At 34.5% G+C, this 16911-nt stretch overlaps 1 protein-coding gene and 1 pseudogene across 2 annotated transcripts in view; one reads left to right on the forward strand and one right to left on the reverse strand.

The window, feature by feature from the left end:
- KDM5A (lysine demethylase 5A) overlaps positions 1 to 16911 on the forward strand; it is a 150986-nt gene that overhangs the window by 73607 nt on the left and 60468 nt on the right. For both annotated transcript variants that reach the window (XM_077169653.1, XM_077169654.1), the window contains exons 6-13: positions 460 to 565; positions 3716 to 3807; positions 5251 to 5409; positions 6502 to 6621; positions 7241 to 7399; positions 12175 to 12356; positions 13700 to 13862; positions 15734 to 15853. In XM_077169653.1, coding sequence (XP_077025768.1) covers positions 460 to 565; positions 3716 to 3807; positions 5251 to 5409; positions 6502 to 6621; positions 7241 to 7399; positions 12175 to 12356; positions 13700 to 13862; positions 15734 to 15853 — 1101 coding nt within the window. The remainder of the gene's footprint in view (positions 1 to 459; positions 566 to 3715; positions 3808 to 5250; positions 5410 to 6501; positions 6622 to 7240; positions 7400 to 12174; positions 12357 to 13699; positions 13863 to 15733; positions 15854 to 16911) is intronic.
- On the reverse strand, positions 2680 to 3469 carry LOC143689776 (ETS translocation variant 1 pseudogene; annotated as a pseudogene).

The raw sequence follows: 16911 nt of genomic DNA on the forward strand, positions 1-16911 counted from the left end.
TTCAGAGTCATCCGGTAGACTACCCCTTATGTGTTAGCCAGAACTGTACCACATTCCCACCTGCAGCTAGGTTGTCACCAACAGAGTGAAATTGGATTGGCATGAATGACTTAGGATGGTCATGAGTCATCCCCTTGGGTGGGCATATTACTTGCTGATTAAAGAATAGTGTCTGCTAACAAGTCAGAAGTGAGAAGATTTCTATTGAGTAATAACCAGTGGTGTCTATCTGTAGACAGAATCTGACTACTTTTTTATGAAAGATTTTCTTGTGTTAAGTAATCTAGGTATTACATGGCATTTATTCAGCTAATATAATGATCCAGCATGTAGATTTAAAGAGGAGAAATATATGTATTTTTTCACTTGAAGAGTATATTGAAACTTTTCTTTGGTAAGAAAGTATATGCATGAATTGAGTTAAATATGCTGATATGAATTTTGTTTATTGTTTTTTAGTCAGAACCTGGACAAGTGAATAGAAACACGGAACTGAAGAAACTTCAGATTTTTGGGGCTGGACCCAAGGTTGTGGGCCTGGCAATGGGAGCAAAAGATAAAGAAGGTAATATATTTTATTCTGTCACAAAAATAAAGAAGGTGGTTGTAACAAGATTCAGATGATAATTGAATTACAGTTTACCTTGGGAATTTCTTGAGAGTTGTAAACGTGTGACATGATTCCTAGGCAAATCACCTTTTTTTCTTTAACAAGTGACCTTAAGTTAAAAGTGTGAGGGGCCATATTATGTTGATTATGTTGATCTTTTATAATAAATTGGAAGAGAGGATTTCCAGATTTCTTTGGAAGGACAAAGAAATTTATTGCAGTTTCTAAAGGCTTAGTTTTTTTCTTTAACTTTAAATCTTTCACACAATCCAATCACATTTACATGTGTACAAAACAAGAAGATGGATAATATCAGTGCCAGCACTGTATCATACAGCAACTTTATATTCTTTGACAGTTGGCAAATAATCTTCCGTTTCACCATGTTAGAAAAGTTTCCACAGTTTCCCTTAGCAAGCTGAAGCTTACTCTTCATCTGTCAATGTGCATGAAAGCAGCTTTTATAGCATAGTATGACACATGGCTATTTTTAAGCAATAAATGGTTCAAGTCATCTGTTTTGTCCTGAAATACTGTCTGTTGTTAAGTGCATTGCTTATAAACGGCCATAATAAATTGAGCATGAAAGAGATTATTACAGAAAAGACAGCAGCAGAAGCATTAACATTATCTGATATTTATATGTTATCAATATAACACAGCAGTAAATACCTGTCAATGGGTACCAAGTCTAAAAATTACTATGGTACCTATTCAGTGTATTGGATGTTTTTCTTACAGAGTGCTTGGTATATCTAGAAAAGCATAATATGTGATTTAGTACAATTAATTCTTATTGGTTAAATAATGTTTTATGTTTTGGTGGAAGAGAAAGGAGACAGGTATTTTTTGCTTCCTTGTGATCCCAGACTTAACATTTAAATGAAGATCCCAAAGGACCATGACATGTCATTATTTAACTGAAATGGGCTTCAAAATATTTAACAGCATGATTTGTATCTGAACCGCAAGGTGGCACCAGATAACATGTAACGTGACTGACTTCTGAATCAGTTTGGAATCAGAGTCCAGAATTGTGCCCCTCATTTACAGTCATGGTGATTACCCATCTTCACAGAGAATTACCCATTTTTTTTTTTTTTTTTTTTTTTTAAAGAGAGAGGGAGGAAGGGAAGGAAAGACAGAGAGAAGGAAGGAAGGATGGAAGGAAGGAAGGGAGGAAGAAAGGGAAACATCTTTAAACATTTTCTTGTTTTATTATATTTTGTTTGTTTGTTTGTTTTTTACATGGGCTGGGGCCGGGAATCGAACCGGGGTCCTCCGGCATAGCAGGCAAGCACTCTTGCCCGCTGAGCCACCGCGGCCCGCCCGAGAATTACCCATTTTTAATTTTATTTATTTATTTTTTGGGGGTGCATGGTCTGGGAATCGAGCCCAGGTTTCCCACATGAAAGTAAGCACTCTACCACTGAACCACCCATGCATCTAGAATTACCCATTTTATGGTTAGAGTCATATACAAAACAAAACGAAAAATAGCTAATGCAATCTCTGAATACCTTTTACAAAAGGTGCAAAAGCAGTCTTTTCTAATTATTAAACTGCCATTTACAGTATTTTTTTCTGTACACTTGTAGAGACTCAGAAATGATTGGACTGAAATGCCCAAGCCATATCTCCCAGTAGTCTCCAAGTGAAGATTTACACAGTGTGAAATAATTCTACCATTGATAACCAGAGGAAAAAAACATTATCTTATGCTCTTATGAAATCAAACTGACATTGATAGATCTTCATTGAACTTAAAATCTGTAGGACTTTATCCCAAGCCTAGGACAAAAGTAATCCCCAAATCTCGCCATCCATTTACTCATTATCTTCCTGTTTGTTACACAGAATAACTGCTTAGATATTCCCACCCACCCTCAAAGAAAGTGTGCAGTCCATGGCAGATCATAGAGTAATGCAATTGGAAAAGCCCCTTTTTGTGTATTATTATTTAAAAATAAAATACAAACAACAAAAAATAGAACAGATTGAAGAGCAATTCTCTGCATCTTGCAAGAAGAAGAAAGGCATGAGGACACCCTGCTTGAGTGACACTTGTGTTAATACATATAGCCTTCATTGTAAGTTGGGGGTTACAGTAGCCACCTTCTGGCATGTAGGCCATGCTCTCATCAAAGTGAGACAGAGGTACCATGTCCTCTTCATTGATAAGATGTTCCATGTCTGTCTTCAGCAGTGGGTGCTGATTATCTATAATGGCCATAGAGAAAAGGGCTTCTGGATCACAAATTTGTAGACATATCTCTCTCCAGCTGCCTTTTGCATGCTTTCCTTTTCGTGATAATACCAGAGTGAACAGCTAAGTGTGTCATAGTTCATAGCCAACCTATTTTTCTGAATGCCCTAATGCCCTAGCCACCTGTTCAGGGTCAGTCAATTTAAATGCCATGCTGTGGCCAGTCCAGTTAATGAATGGGAATTTGAAGGGTCATCCAGAAGAACTACCAAAAACTGCCAAAGGTGAAAGGATTCCCACCAATGGTTTGGGTCCTTACTGATACATTCCTGACTCTTGTTTGATGTCTCCATTAAATGTCTCTGGGACAATGCAGGTGTCATCATAAAATGGCCTGGGATCTTTTTCAGACATCCAGCCATCTATTCTGCTGGGATGAGCCAGGAAACCTTGCCTCATATAAATGGAGTGCTGGATGGCCTGGTGGGGGAGGGGAGGCAGGGGGCTGTTGGAGACCTCATTCTCACTTGTGGCTTCTGATCATAGGCACTGGCATTGTACAGGCACTTTTTTTCAATAGCAGAATTTGAAGGGCTGTTCTTGACTACAAACAGAACCGAGTCCCTAAGTACTACATACAGGCAGTATAGCATTAGTAGTTAAAATCTTAGGAGTTGGAATGCCTGGATTGGAATCCCAAATCTTCCACTGGCTAGCTGTGTGACTTTTGGGCAAGCTATCTAACTCTATACCTTGATTCTTAACCTTAAAATAGGGATAAAAATGTATTTACCGTATAGTAGTGTTGTCAGACTTTAAGTAATTTTAAAATAGTGTCTGGTTCATTGTAAGCATTCACTATTAATTTTTACTCTTTTTAAATAATTTTTTATTTCAAGATGAGGTCTCCCGAAGACGAAAAGTTACCAACAGGTCAGATGCATTTAATATGCAAATGAGACAACGGAAAGGAACTCTCTCTGTTAACTTTGTAAGTGTTTTGGGATGTATCAGGAGGGAAAGGATTTATTTTTATTTTGGTTTTGCATTTATTATCTTCGTATGCCAGATAGTTAGCTCATTTAGTTAGAAGACTTGATGGTGAATCTAAAAACAGCAGTTTGATTTATGATTACATAGCCTCGCTTTGTCTCATATGCATCAATCAGCAGTACTCTACTTGATTATGGATAATCAAGTAAATAAATGAATGTGAATCTGCTATATACAAAAAGTATTTGTATATAGGTAGGATGACATGGTTTATAAATAAATAATATAAATTGAGTTCCCTATATTTGTAATCTTTCTTTATCCTAACAGCTTAATATGCTTTCTGAACAAGATAGTATATTGGCATGTATAGTTATATGGCGTGATAGATGTGCAGGGTAATTTGTAGGTATTTTCTGCTTTGATGACTGTATCATACTTTGAACTAAATTTTGTTACTTTGGTTCCTTCATATATAGGAGAGATGGTATTATTAAACTTGCCTGTAGAAGCCCTGAAAGGAAATTTAGCAGGTTTTTTTTGTTTTTAATTTTTTTTTGTAAAAACTTAACACACAAACATTCCATACATGGTGTACAATCAGTGTCTCACAATATCATCACATAGTTATGTATTCATCATCATGATCATTTTTTTGAACATTTGCATCACTCCAGCAAAAGAAATAAAAAAGAAGAAACTCATACATGCCATACTCCTTCACTCTCATTGACCACTAGTATTTCATTCTATTCCATTTATTTTAACCTTTGTTCCCCCTATTATTTGTTTATTTTTTGTTGATATTTTCACTCATCTGTTCATAGCCTAGATAAAAGGAGCATCACACACAAGGTTTTCACAATCACACAGTCACATTGTAAAAGCTATATCATTATACAGCCATCTTCAAGAAGCATGGCTAGTGGAATACAGCTCTACAGTTTCAGGTACTTCCCTATGGCCACACAATGAACTAAAAAGGGGATATCTATGTAATGCGTAAGAATAACCTGCAGGATAATTTCTCGACTGTGTTTGAAATCTCTCAGCCACTGACACTTTATTTTGTCTCATTTATCTTTTCCCCCTTTTGGTTGAGGTTTTCTCAATCCCTTGACGCTGGGTTCTAGTTTATCCTGGGATTTCTGTCCCATGTTGCCAGAGAGATTTATACCCATGGAGTCATGTTCCACGTAGAGGAGGGAGGGCAGTGAGTTCATTTGCCTTATCGGCTTAGAGAGAGAGAGAGAGAGGGAAATTTAGGTAGTTTTATAAAAAACTGTTTAAATACAGTTATTTACAATGGATATTCAGCACTTAAGTTATGTTTACTATTCAGGTATGTTATTTTGTTTTAATTAAGGAGTTCCTGGTAAAAATGTGATGTTATTTATCAAAGTCTACTACAGAAAATAGAGTTTTGTTTTATTTTTAACAGGTTGATCTCTATGTTTGTATGTTTTGTGGTCGGGGAAACAATGAGGACAAATTGCTTTTGTGTGACGGATGTGATGACAGCTATCATACATTTTGTCTAATTCCCCCACTGCCTGATGTGCCTAAAGGAGACTGGAGGTGTCCTAAATGTGTTGCTGAGGTATAATACTAACCTTTATGGCCTTTCTAAATTACAGGCAATAATGTATGCATATACACATACGTGAACATACATTCCCAAAAGGTTTTTCTACCTGTTTTTGTTCTTCAGTGTTAAAAATCTCCAGGATTTTTAAAGAGCTATTTTGAATGGAAATGTAATGTCTTACGGTAGCTTGATAATTCCATCAAATTGCAGAAAAATCAGCGTTCTTTTCTTAATATTTGCATTTCTGGACAGCAGTTAAAAATGAAGCTATAGGTTTGGATATTTTTTGTTTTTAATTTAAGAAAAAAAGGCATGACGTTTTTAACTTAGGATTTATATATCTTCCTTTATTCATGCTATTAAGGATACATATTGTCTCTCTTAGCTTGTCCAAATTTTAACTTGATTATACTGAATTTTTTCTTATTGGAAAATTTGTTTTTTTAATTTAATATCATAAAACATCTAGTCTGTTTATCTTAATGAGATATCCTCACAGCTGTTGTGTTTACTTATCTTAACAAGATGTTATGATAGGATATTGAATGGGAACAGTTGGCTCTGTGTGCTTGGATGTCTTCAGAGGTCTTTTATTGCCTACTTTTTATTTATTATATGCGAGGTTAGATAATTCAGAGAGATTTGTATTCTGTATAATGACTTGTGTTAAGTCTTCATTCATGGTAACTGATAAAAAATGTGCACAAACCATTCTCTTAATAGTCCAATGGATATCCCTTTATCCATTATTACTTTCCTTCATGGCCAAAATCCACTGATACGTGAAGAATAAAAGGCAATCAAGGGCTTGATTCCAAGTCAATAGTCCTCTAGATGCTTGTCTTGGTGCCAGATCTTAATGATAATTCCAACGTCTGAAGCTATCTCAATACCGCCTTCCTGCTGAAAGTTTGTGAAAAGATAGTTCAGATTCTTGAACAATGTCTTGATACCATTTACAAGTAACTTATCTTTGCTTTGCTATCTATGGTTGAATGGATTTCTTTTACCCAGGAAAATGACCGAGGAAGGTGATATCTGAGAGAGCTTATGCTTAGTTTATTTCAGTTTCAGTGAATTAATCTTAATTGTTTTTCTTCTCAGGAATGTAATAAACCTCGAGAAGCCTTTGGATTTGAACAAGCTGTACGAGAATATACTCTTCAGAGCTTTGGAGAGATGGCAGATAATTTTAAGTCTGATTATTTCAACATGCCAGTCCATGTGAGTATCAATCTTAGAGGTGTGAAGGTTTATTTTAACCCAAAGCTTTTGGCTTGTTTTTTCTTTTAGTATTTTGTAGAAAACAGAGAAAGTATGAAAAAGATTACAGGACACAATCTAGGAATTAGGGGTCCTCACTCTTTACTGTGGTAGTGTGCACTTTTCTTTTGAGAAATCTGTTTTGATGCTTGAATTGTTTATTAGCAGTCCTTTACAGAAAATTTGGGGTGTATGGCAGCTGCTGTTTTTGTTTAGTTATTTAGTTATGGGTTTATCTTTCCCTAGGGAAAGACTTTTAGTCCCTATGAAAGAAAAATTGCCAAAGCATTAAAATTCAATTGATTTTTGTGTTTCCTCTCTCCTCCTTGATGTACTGGTTCATCTTTATCCTTTTTAATTGGGTGCCAGCTTCTTGCCTAAAAGGGCCAATTCTGTTCATTATGTTTTTCTGAAAACCATGTTGTCTTTACTTTTCCCAGCCACCAGTGGAAAAAACTAGGACCTGTTCTTTCATCTTTGAGAAATGAGATTTCTTATTTTGTTGTGAGTCTGTGTTCACTTGCCATGTGTTTTAGGTTATGGTGGGTTAATAATTAATAATTTTTGTTTCCCTATGTAGATGGTTCCCACAGAACTAGTAGAAAAGGAATTCTGGCGGCTGGTGAGCAGTATTGAAGAAGATGTTATTGTAGAGTATGGAGCTGATATCTCTTCAAAAGACTTTGGGAGTGGATTTCCTATAAAGGATGGTAGAAGAAAGATGCTGCCAGAAGAAGAGGTACAGATAGAATTATCTAACTTTTGCTTATCCCCAAACTGACTTAGCCTTTGCATGGTAGGAAATTACTTTTTTCTAATTTCAAGAGACCCATGTTCACTTAAAAATATTAGTAATGTAGTATGTGGATTATATGAATTTGATTCAGTTTTAAAAACAATGAATTCAGAATACCTGAAATACTGTATAACTGTATTTTAAAAATAATTTAACTTAAATTTCAGTTTTAAAAGTTGGCCCCAGGGCGGGCCGCGGTGGCTCAGCGGGCAAGAGTGCTTGCCTGCCGTGCCGGAGGACCCTGGTTCGATTCCCGGCCCCAGCCCATGTAAAAAACAAACAAACAAACAAAATATAATAAAACAAGAAAATGTTTAAAAATGTTTCCCTTTCTTCCTCCCTTCCTTCCTTCCATCCTTCCTTCCTTCTCTGTCTTTCCTTCCCTTCCTCCCTCTCTCTTTAAAAAAAAAAAAAAAAAAAAAAGTTGGCCCCAGTTCTTTTTTTCCCAGAAGTTTATTTTATCTTATGTTACTGTAACTACTATAGTGTTTTTTGAACCATTTTTTTGTGGTAAAATATAACATATATTTATGTGTGTGTGTGTATACATATAACACACACACAAAGAAAAGAAAGAAAAAAAAGCAATAATTTTCAAAGCATACTTCAGTAAGCAGCTCCAGAACAGTTCCCAGAGTTTATTACGGGCTACCATACCTTCATCTCAGATTTTTCTTTCTAGCTCCTCTAAAACACTGACAGCCTTATCAGAGTCATAATAATGGAATCATAAAGTATCTGTCTTTTGTGTCTGAGTTTTTTCACTCAACATTATGTCTTCAAGGTTTATCCACGTTGTCATATGTTTTGTTATTTGTTTCAACATCTAGAAAGTGGTTTAAGGTTTTTTTTTTAAATTTCATTTCTTTGATGGGTTCAGGATGGGTTAATCCTGAAGGAAAAGGTGTTTCCTTCAACACCTGGCATTTAAACTCTAAGATACATACAAATAGTCCTGTCACATGGGAGGTAACCTCTTTGTGTAAAGCCAAATTAAGATGAATATCCATTTATTTTCAGAGTTTTGAAAATTATGCATAGTTTTAAAAAAAAGTTACGTAGTAAAGAAGGATATACAATTAAAAATGTAGTCCTCCCAACTCTCTTTAGATTATTATTTCATGGTATATCTTTTTTCCTTTATTTTGAGGCTATTTGGGTTTTAGAATCTGAGGTTATCTCTTATAGACAATGTATAGTTGGATCTTGTTTTTTATCCAGTCTGACAGTTTCTGACTTTGGTTGGAATATTTAGTCCATTTACATTTAATGTAATTATTGTTATGACAAATTTATATCTGCAATTTTGTTGTTTGTATTATATGTTTTGTGTTTTTTTTTGGTCCTCTGTTTCTCTATATGGCCTTCTTTTGGTGTTGAAAAGTATTTAATTCCTCTTTGGGTTTATTTTTAGCTATTTTTTTTAGTTATTTGCATATCTAGGGATCACAATATGTGTCTTTAATTTACTACACTCTAGTTTAGATTAATACTGACTTAATTTTGATACATATAACAACTTTGCACCAATTTTTCTTCATTAACTCCCCTACTCCTTTGTGCAATTATTATTACACACATTGCATTTAAATATCTTATAAACACAACCATACAATATTATAATTTTGCTTTAACTAAACAATCATGTTTTTAAAAAGATACGAAGAGAAGAGAAAAAACACATATTCAGCCTTTTACATATTTACCCGCATTTAGTATTTCTGGTGCTCTTCATTGTTGTGGATCCACATTATGATTTGGGGTCATTTTCTTTTATCCTGGAGAACTGCCTTTAATATTTAATTGTTTTGTAGGTCTGCTAGCAATGAATTCTTTTAGTTTTTATTTATTTGGGAAAATCTTTATTTAAAACTCCATTTTTGAAGTTGGTTTCATAGGATATAGGATTCTTGATTGATAGTTTGTATTTTTTTCCTTTAGTTTCAATATGTAATTCCACTGCCTCTTTTTTGGCTTCATTATTTCTGACAAGAAGTCAGTCATTTTAATTGTCTTACTGTTATTTTTTTTATTTTTTTATTTTTTTTTTTTATACATGGGCAGGCACCAGGAATTGAACCCAGGTCCTCTGGCATGGTAGGCAAGGGTTCTTGCCTGCTGAGCCACCGTGGCCCTGTCTTACTGTTCTTTATATATCATTTTCTTTTTCTGCTTTTAAGATTTTACTTTGTCTTTAGCTTTCACCACCTTAAATATGATAAGTCTTGATGTGGTTCTCTTGTATTTATTCTGATTGTGGTTTTTTCAATTTCTTGATCTGTAAGTTAATGTTTTTCATCAAATTTGGGAAATGTTTTCTTCTCTTTAGTTTTTAGAATTTTAATAATGATTTGTGTTGTCTTGTATATCTTTGGGTTTACCCTGTTTGTGGTTCACTCAGCTTCTTAAATCTGTCTTCCCCCAAATTTGGGAAATTTTCAACCATTATTTCATTGAATATTTTTTCAGACCCTCTCCTCTTTCTCTTCTTCTTCTGGGATTTGGATGATAATGTATGTTAGATCTTTTGTTATTCCTCCCAGGTCCCTGAGGCTGTTCTTTTTCTCTAGTTCTTTTTTTTTTTTTTTTTTTTTTTTTTTCCTAATCTGTTTTCATTCTCTTGTTCAGATTGAGTAATTTTTTATTCTGTCTTAAGGTTCACTGATTATTTCCTCTGTTCTCTCCATTCTGCTCTTGAGCCCATCCATTGAGTTTTTATTTTGGTGATTGTATTTTTCAGTTCAAAAATTTTAATTCTGTTCTTTACACATTCTGTTTCTTGGCTTAGACTAGCTACTGTTTCATTATTTCAGGTGTGTTTGTATTTGCTTATTAAAGCATTTTTATTATGGCTCTTTGAAATCTTTAGATAAGTCTAACCTCTGTCCTCTCATTGTTGACATCTGATTGTCAACAGATTGTCTTTCTCATTCAGTTTGAGCTCTTCCTGATTCTTTAAATGGCAAGTGATTTTCAATTGAAACTAGACATTTTAGGTGTTATGAGAGTCTGGATCTTACTTAAACTTTGTTTTATTTTTCTCTGATGTTTTTCAAGAACTTGGGTGAACAGGGCAGTGCCTCCTAATTACTACCAAATGAAAGTAGAGGTCCAGCTTCTTTACTTGGTCTCCACTGATACCTGAATGGGGGGGTAGGAGGGGTAGAGATTCCTTATTATTACTGGGTAGGTATGGGACTTATGAATTCCCTTGTGGATTCCACTGATGCCTCTGTGGCTGAGAGGGGTTGGAATGCCTTATTATTGTTCCTACAGACCGCTACTGACACCACAAAGGGGGAATGGTATCATTACAGTTGGGCTGTGGTGAAATTTGATTTTCCATTAGGCTTTCTCTGAACTCTGCCCCAGTGGGGAGGGAAAAAGGTCCTTTGTTACTGCCAGGTAGGGACAGAAGTCCAGGCTCCCCATGTTTCTCCACTGGCACTACAGTGGCTGGAGGAAGGGAGAGGATACATGCAGCAGGTTGGTTACTGCCAGATGGATGAAAGTCACAGATCCTTCTCTAGACCTTCTTGGAGATGCCCATCATGGGTGGTGAGAGTGCCACGTAGACTGGCAGTGGTTGAAGTCTAAGCTCTCCACTCGACGTTTGGTGCTATGGGTGGGGCTGGGGCAACAGTTATTCTGTGGCATTTGGCTGGAATAGAACAGTTGGCTAGAAGGTTTCTGTCTTACTAAGCTGTTCCCCTTCTGGTCATATGGCCAGGGAGAAGGGCCTTTTGCTGTGACTTTTTATGTGTGTGCATTCATTGTTATTTCTGGATTGCCAGCTTCTTCAGCACCAAATGTGGTATATAAAGGTAAAAAGTAAATCCAGGAAACTCATGATTGTGTTGTTTTTTGGGTCCTGAGGTTCCTACACAGTCTTCCTTCTCTCTGCTTTTCAGAATCTTCTTGTGTTTGTTTTTTGTATTTTTTCCAGGAATAGGGAAGAATATTCATCTTCCCCAAAGCAGAACTTTCAAGCCTTTAATTTTCTGTTTCCCATCTCTTTGTCATTTACTTCTAACTTTTTTTAGGAAATTTCTCAACTCTTATATGTCACCCTTTTTGTTGATTTTTTTTTACTTTTGCTGTCATTAAAAGTACAATTTTTGCAGTGGTGAATCGCCTGTCTTCTACTTGGGAGTATAATATACCTGACTGCTAGTGTTCTGGGAACAGGACAAATGAAGGGGATAATTTAATTCCCGGTTTTTAGCCTCAGACCTCATCCTGTGCACTATCCTGTTTGGTATTACTGATTCTAGAGCTTTCATGGTTCAGTTTCCCCAGAGACCTTCCATTTCTGATAAGGGATGGACAGTAAGATCATGTTGTGTGTTATGTTTTGTCTTTACAATATTAACATCAGTCTGTATACATAGTGAAAAAAATTTGGATGGTTATTTTACTGGGGATGAGGTACAAATATAATAGCGAACTGTTGGTCTTACATTATTTTACTGGTAACCTGGGAGAAGCTCATGTGCTTTAGAGTAACCATAGATACCTGAAATAATTAAGGGAAAGCTGAATAGATAAGATTGTATTCAGTTATATGAGTTTCATGTGGTGTGAATAAAATAACAGGTTCTATGTTCTGGATTATTGTTAATATTAAAAGGTTTGTACTTCTTTTTGGAGACCCCCTGAGATTTCTGTTGTGTACTTGTTGTTTGTGATGTCTCATGTACCCTTTTTTTCTTTTATAGGAATATGCACTTTCTGGTTGGAACTTGAATAACATGCCTGTTCTAGAACAGTCTGTTCTTGCACATATTAATGTGGACATCTCTGGTATGAAGGTGCCATGGCTCTATGTAGGAATGTGTTTCTCTTCTTTCTGCTGGCACATCGAAGATCACTGGAGTTACTCCATCAATTACTTGCACTGGTATGTGCAAATAATATTAGGTGATCTGTTAGTGAGAACTGACTCTGAAAGTATTTTCTACCAAAAGTAGAATAATATATTGAGGAGAGAAAAGTGAATGTTTTAGGGTATAGCATTTCAGACCCTTCCCTTTTAAAATATGTGTATGCAGCAGAATCTGTAATGTTAGACCAAATGATGCTTGTTTGGTATAAATAATTTTTTATTTATTTTTTGGTCTTTTTTTGCTATGAAAGGTAAAAAGTTTGAGATCTAAGCAACCAGTATTTGAAATTTTTAAGTGTTTTTTTTTCTTTTTAATATTTTCACTAAAAATCCCTAAATTACATATGCAACTCAAATTCTTTTTCTGAATTTTTGTATCTTGCCTGCAGCTTTTCTTGCCAGGTATTATGATAGCTTAAATAAATGATATTTTTCTCTCCAATTAGAAGTTATTGCCCCAGATTGCAGTATGCAGTAAAAAAAAGTCTAGTAATTTTTTGCTCTGCTACATTGTTACACTGTCTTGTCTGGTAGCCACTAACTATATGTGACTATTTAAATTCGTTAAGATGAAATAAAATTAAAAATTTATTTCTTCCATTGTACTAGTCATGTTTCAAGCACTTCATAACCTCATGTGAGTAGAGCCTACTGTGTTGGCTAGCCCAGATAGAGAATGTTTTTTCATCTCAGTAGATGCTATTGGGGGCAGCACTGCTCTCTATAGCCTTGTGAATCGTATTAAGATATTCAGCTATTCTGTAAATAGCATGTCTAATTTAAATCCATTTCCAGGGAGCCCAATTTAATATAATAAATGAGCTCTAGTCCACTAGAGTCTGTCGATTTATGATACCAAGTGTTTTGTCCTTAATGTTCACAGACAACTATATTCAAGGTTTCAACAAATTCAAGCCTTGACTTATTTCTTTGGATACTAAAATTGAATTCTATGAATTTATTTAAGGGCATTATAGAGAACATTGACTTTCACTTTGATTATTGTGCAGAAAATTGGAAATTCCTGTGGATCTGTTCCTTTGAACAGTGCTTATGTTTCAAATGGTGCCTTTCCTGTTTGAATATAGTATTACTAATCTACCTTAAAGACTTCGTGTTCTTTGAGTTGCTTTTCTAATAGTAAAGTATGTATCCACTTGTCCATATACTCTTGCCTTACCTCCTGTAATGAACAATAGCACAGATTTATGAGATGATTGCCAGAATTCAGAATTAAGGTCATGTAGTCCGTGGTTATGGAATAACAGAGTTAATTATAACTTGGGGGGTTAGAATTAGAAACCCTGGCCTTTTTGGCACCACTCGCTACTTAGCTAACCAATTATTTCTGTTGCTAGGGGGGAGCCAAAGACATGGTATGGTGTACCATCTCATGCTGCAGAACAATTGGAGGAGGTGATGAGGGAGCTGGCCCCTGAATTATTTGAATCCCAGCCTGATCTCCTACATCAGTTGGTCACCATCATGAACCCCAATGTGCTCATGGAGCATGGTGTGCCTGTGAGTCTTTTGTGTCTCTCTTCAGTAGTTTTAAGTTCAATTATTTTAGCTTTTGATTAGATAGAATCACAGTATATGCTTTGTTTTGTAGCTGGTGAGAGAAAAAGTCATGTTAACTTCTAGTCAATTTAGAATTTATTCTCTGACGTAACAACTTTTATCTCATTTAGAAGGGGTGTTTTAAATCATGAGTCATAGTTTATGGATAGCTACCTATTCAGATGACTTTTTGCTATCATTAAAGTATTATATTCTGAATTTAACAAAAATCTTGTAGTCTTTGTTATTTCTACTTAACCAAAGTATCAGTATTTTGGCAACTCTAATACATAATGCTTATCCTTTTGGAGATTATATTTCTTATGAAGATTTCACAGTTTCTAGTACATGAAATAAAGTAAAAATAATTGTACAAATACCTTTTCTACTTTTCAACTGTGTTGAAAATTATTCTCAAATTTGTTACTGTCATCCAGTAAAGTTCAAATTTAGTAAATTTACTATAGTCATGTATTTATCATTATCTTAATAAGAAAGAAAATGGATTGAGTAACATTAACAGTGTAACTTGGTCTTTTAAGAGTGAATTTTTACTTGTATCTTGGACCTTTCAAAAAATACCTAGTATTAAAAGCAAAGTGAGGGAAAAAAACTGACATTGGGAATATCTCCATATAAGCTGATCAATTTAGTTTCTAAAAAAATTACACAAAGGTAGGAGAAAATTCCATCTTTTGTTGTTATTTATTTTATGTTTTGTTATGTTATTTACTAACATAGGAGTTAAAGATATAAAAGAAAATTTCTCTTTTTTTGACACTTCTACAACTGACTTAATCCTATACATTTTTTCCCTTTTTTTATTAGTATATTTTTTGTTAGAGAGGTTGTAGGTTTACAGAAATATAATGCACAAAATAAATAAAATACCATTCCCAATTCTACCCAGTTATTAACATTTTGCATTAGTGAGGTAATTTGTATTATTTCATGGAAGAGAATTGTTATAAATCTATTAACTATAGTCCATTGTTTGTGATAGAGTTCATTGTGTTGTTCAGTCCTCTGTTTTTTCTTTTAGTTTTTATTCTAGTAACGTATATACAACCTAAAATTTCCCCCTTTTAATTACATAAACATATAATTTGGTGCTGTTAATTGTATTCACAATGTTGTACTACTATCATCATCACCATTCATTACCAAAACTTTACAGTCTCCCCCCCCCCAACCCCCCAAATTCTGTACAATTTAAGCATTAACTCCCCATACCCTACTAGTCCCTGGTAATATGTATTAATAGATTCTGACTCTGAGTTTGCTTATTCTAATTATATCGTTGAGATCGTATAATATTTATCCTTATGTGTCTGGTTTATTTCTTCACTCAATATGATGTCTTCAAGGTTCATTCTTGTTGTTGCATGAATCAGAACTTCATTCCTTTTTAATACAAATATTTCATTGTGTGTGTATATATATATATATATATATATATCGCATTTTGTTTATCCATCATTGGATGTTGGGCACTTGGGTTGCTTCCATCTTTTGGCATTTGTGAAGAAAAAGTCTCCTACTTAATCAAGTTAGGAAACTAGTAGTTCAATGAGAATAACATTTTCTCTTTGAGAATTTGTTTTGGCTTTAATTATGGTCATAAATTATAATATATCATCAATGAATATTTTAAGTGTGTGAAAATGTATCTACTTTAAATCCTGATATTCTCCGATATATAGTTTGATGCTGTATTGTTTTCAATTTTAGAAAATGCTTCTGAAACTAGCTGATAAAATCTGTTTCCTTCATTTTGCTGTTTTTATTTTGTTTTGTTTTGCTTTGTATCCTTGTTCCCAATTTGCATTTAGGTGTACAGGACCAATCAGTGTGCTGGCGAGTTTGTTGTGACATTTCCTCGTGCCTATCACTCAGGATTTAACCAGGGCTACAACTTTGCTGAAGCTGTGAACTTCTGTACTGCTGACTGGGTCTGTTCTATAGCAAGTGGCTGTTGTACGTCTACTAACATCTCTGTAAAATGCAGCTTAGTTGCCGTATTTCCTCTGTTGGGTTCAGGGTTCCTGAATACTTCAGAGGAGACTGAAATGATTGTTCTGTAGAAAGTTCAGTTAGAGTTTCCGTTACCATCTTACTTAGAGGATTCAATAGTTCTTAGTTTTCATCCATTCATTATTTTTCCTTGTTTTCTTTCAATTTTAAATGGACCATTGATGCTTTTTTACTCCTTCCTTCTTTTCAGAGGGAACGTGGTTTCTCTGAGTTTTCTTTGAACACTTTTGGATCTTAGAAAGAAGATCATATTTAGAGATCATTTCAAGTATTACCTCTACCACATTTTCACGTCTAGCTGTGATTTTTTGTTTTTGCTTTTTTTTAAATCCAATTTTATGGAGTTATATTCACATACCATCCATATGTATGCATCCCAAGTATATCATCAGTGACTTGCAGTATCATCATAGTTGTGCAATCATCACAGCTCTTTGGTTTTTATTTTAAAATATCTCTTCATTATTTTCCTTCTGAGAGATTAGATGATTTTGCCCTTCCTGCCATTTAGTGTTTTTGTATTTGTTTGTTTGTTTTTTAACTTTTAAAGGTCAGCTAAAATATTGAGATCTCTGTGGGTTATACTTCTGTGTAAATGATAATGCTAGGGATTGCCAGTTTGCTTTTGTATCAGATAGATATCAAAAAGTAATTAGTTATGATTATATCATGTTCATTGGGGCAAAGATACATATATAATATAATTCATTTTTCTTTCAGTTGATGCTCCTTTTATCACTTCTCAATATTTTGGGAGAAATGCTTTAGTAATATCAGATCTCTGTTTTCTGAGGGCATCTTAATTTATTAAATTTCATGATTAAACAGACATCATTTTTGTTTCCTTAGCTATTGAATTAAATTTTATAATGCACAGTCTAATTTGACCCAGTAATTTAAAATTTCTTCTTTATTAGACTAGAAAGGGCATAGTAGCAAGAACAAGACTGAGCTTAAGGCTTTTACTGGTTTTGAG

This window comes from Tamandua tetradactyla, chromosome 7 (genome assembly GCF_023851605.1).
Source record: "Tamandua tetradactyla isolate mTamTet1 chromosome 7, mTamTet1.pri, whole genome shotgun sequence".
Classification (NCBI taxonomy): domain Eukaryota; kingdom Metazoa; phylum Chordata; class Mammalia; order Pilosa; family Myrmecophagidae; genus Tamandua; species Tamandua tetradactyla.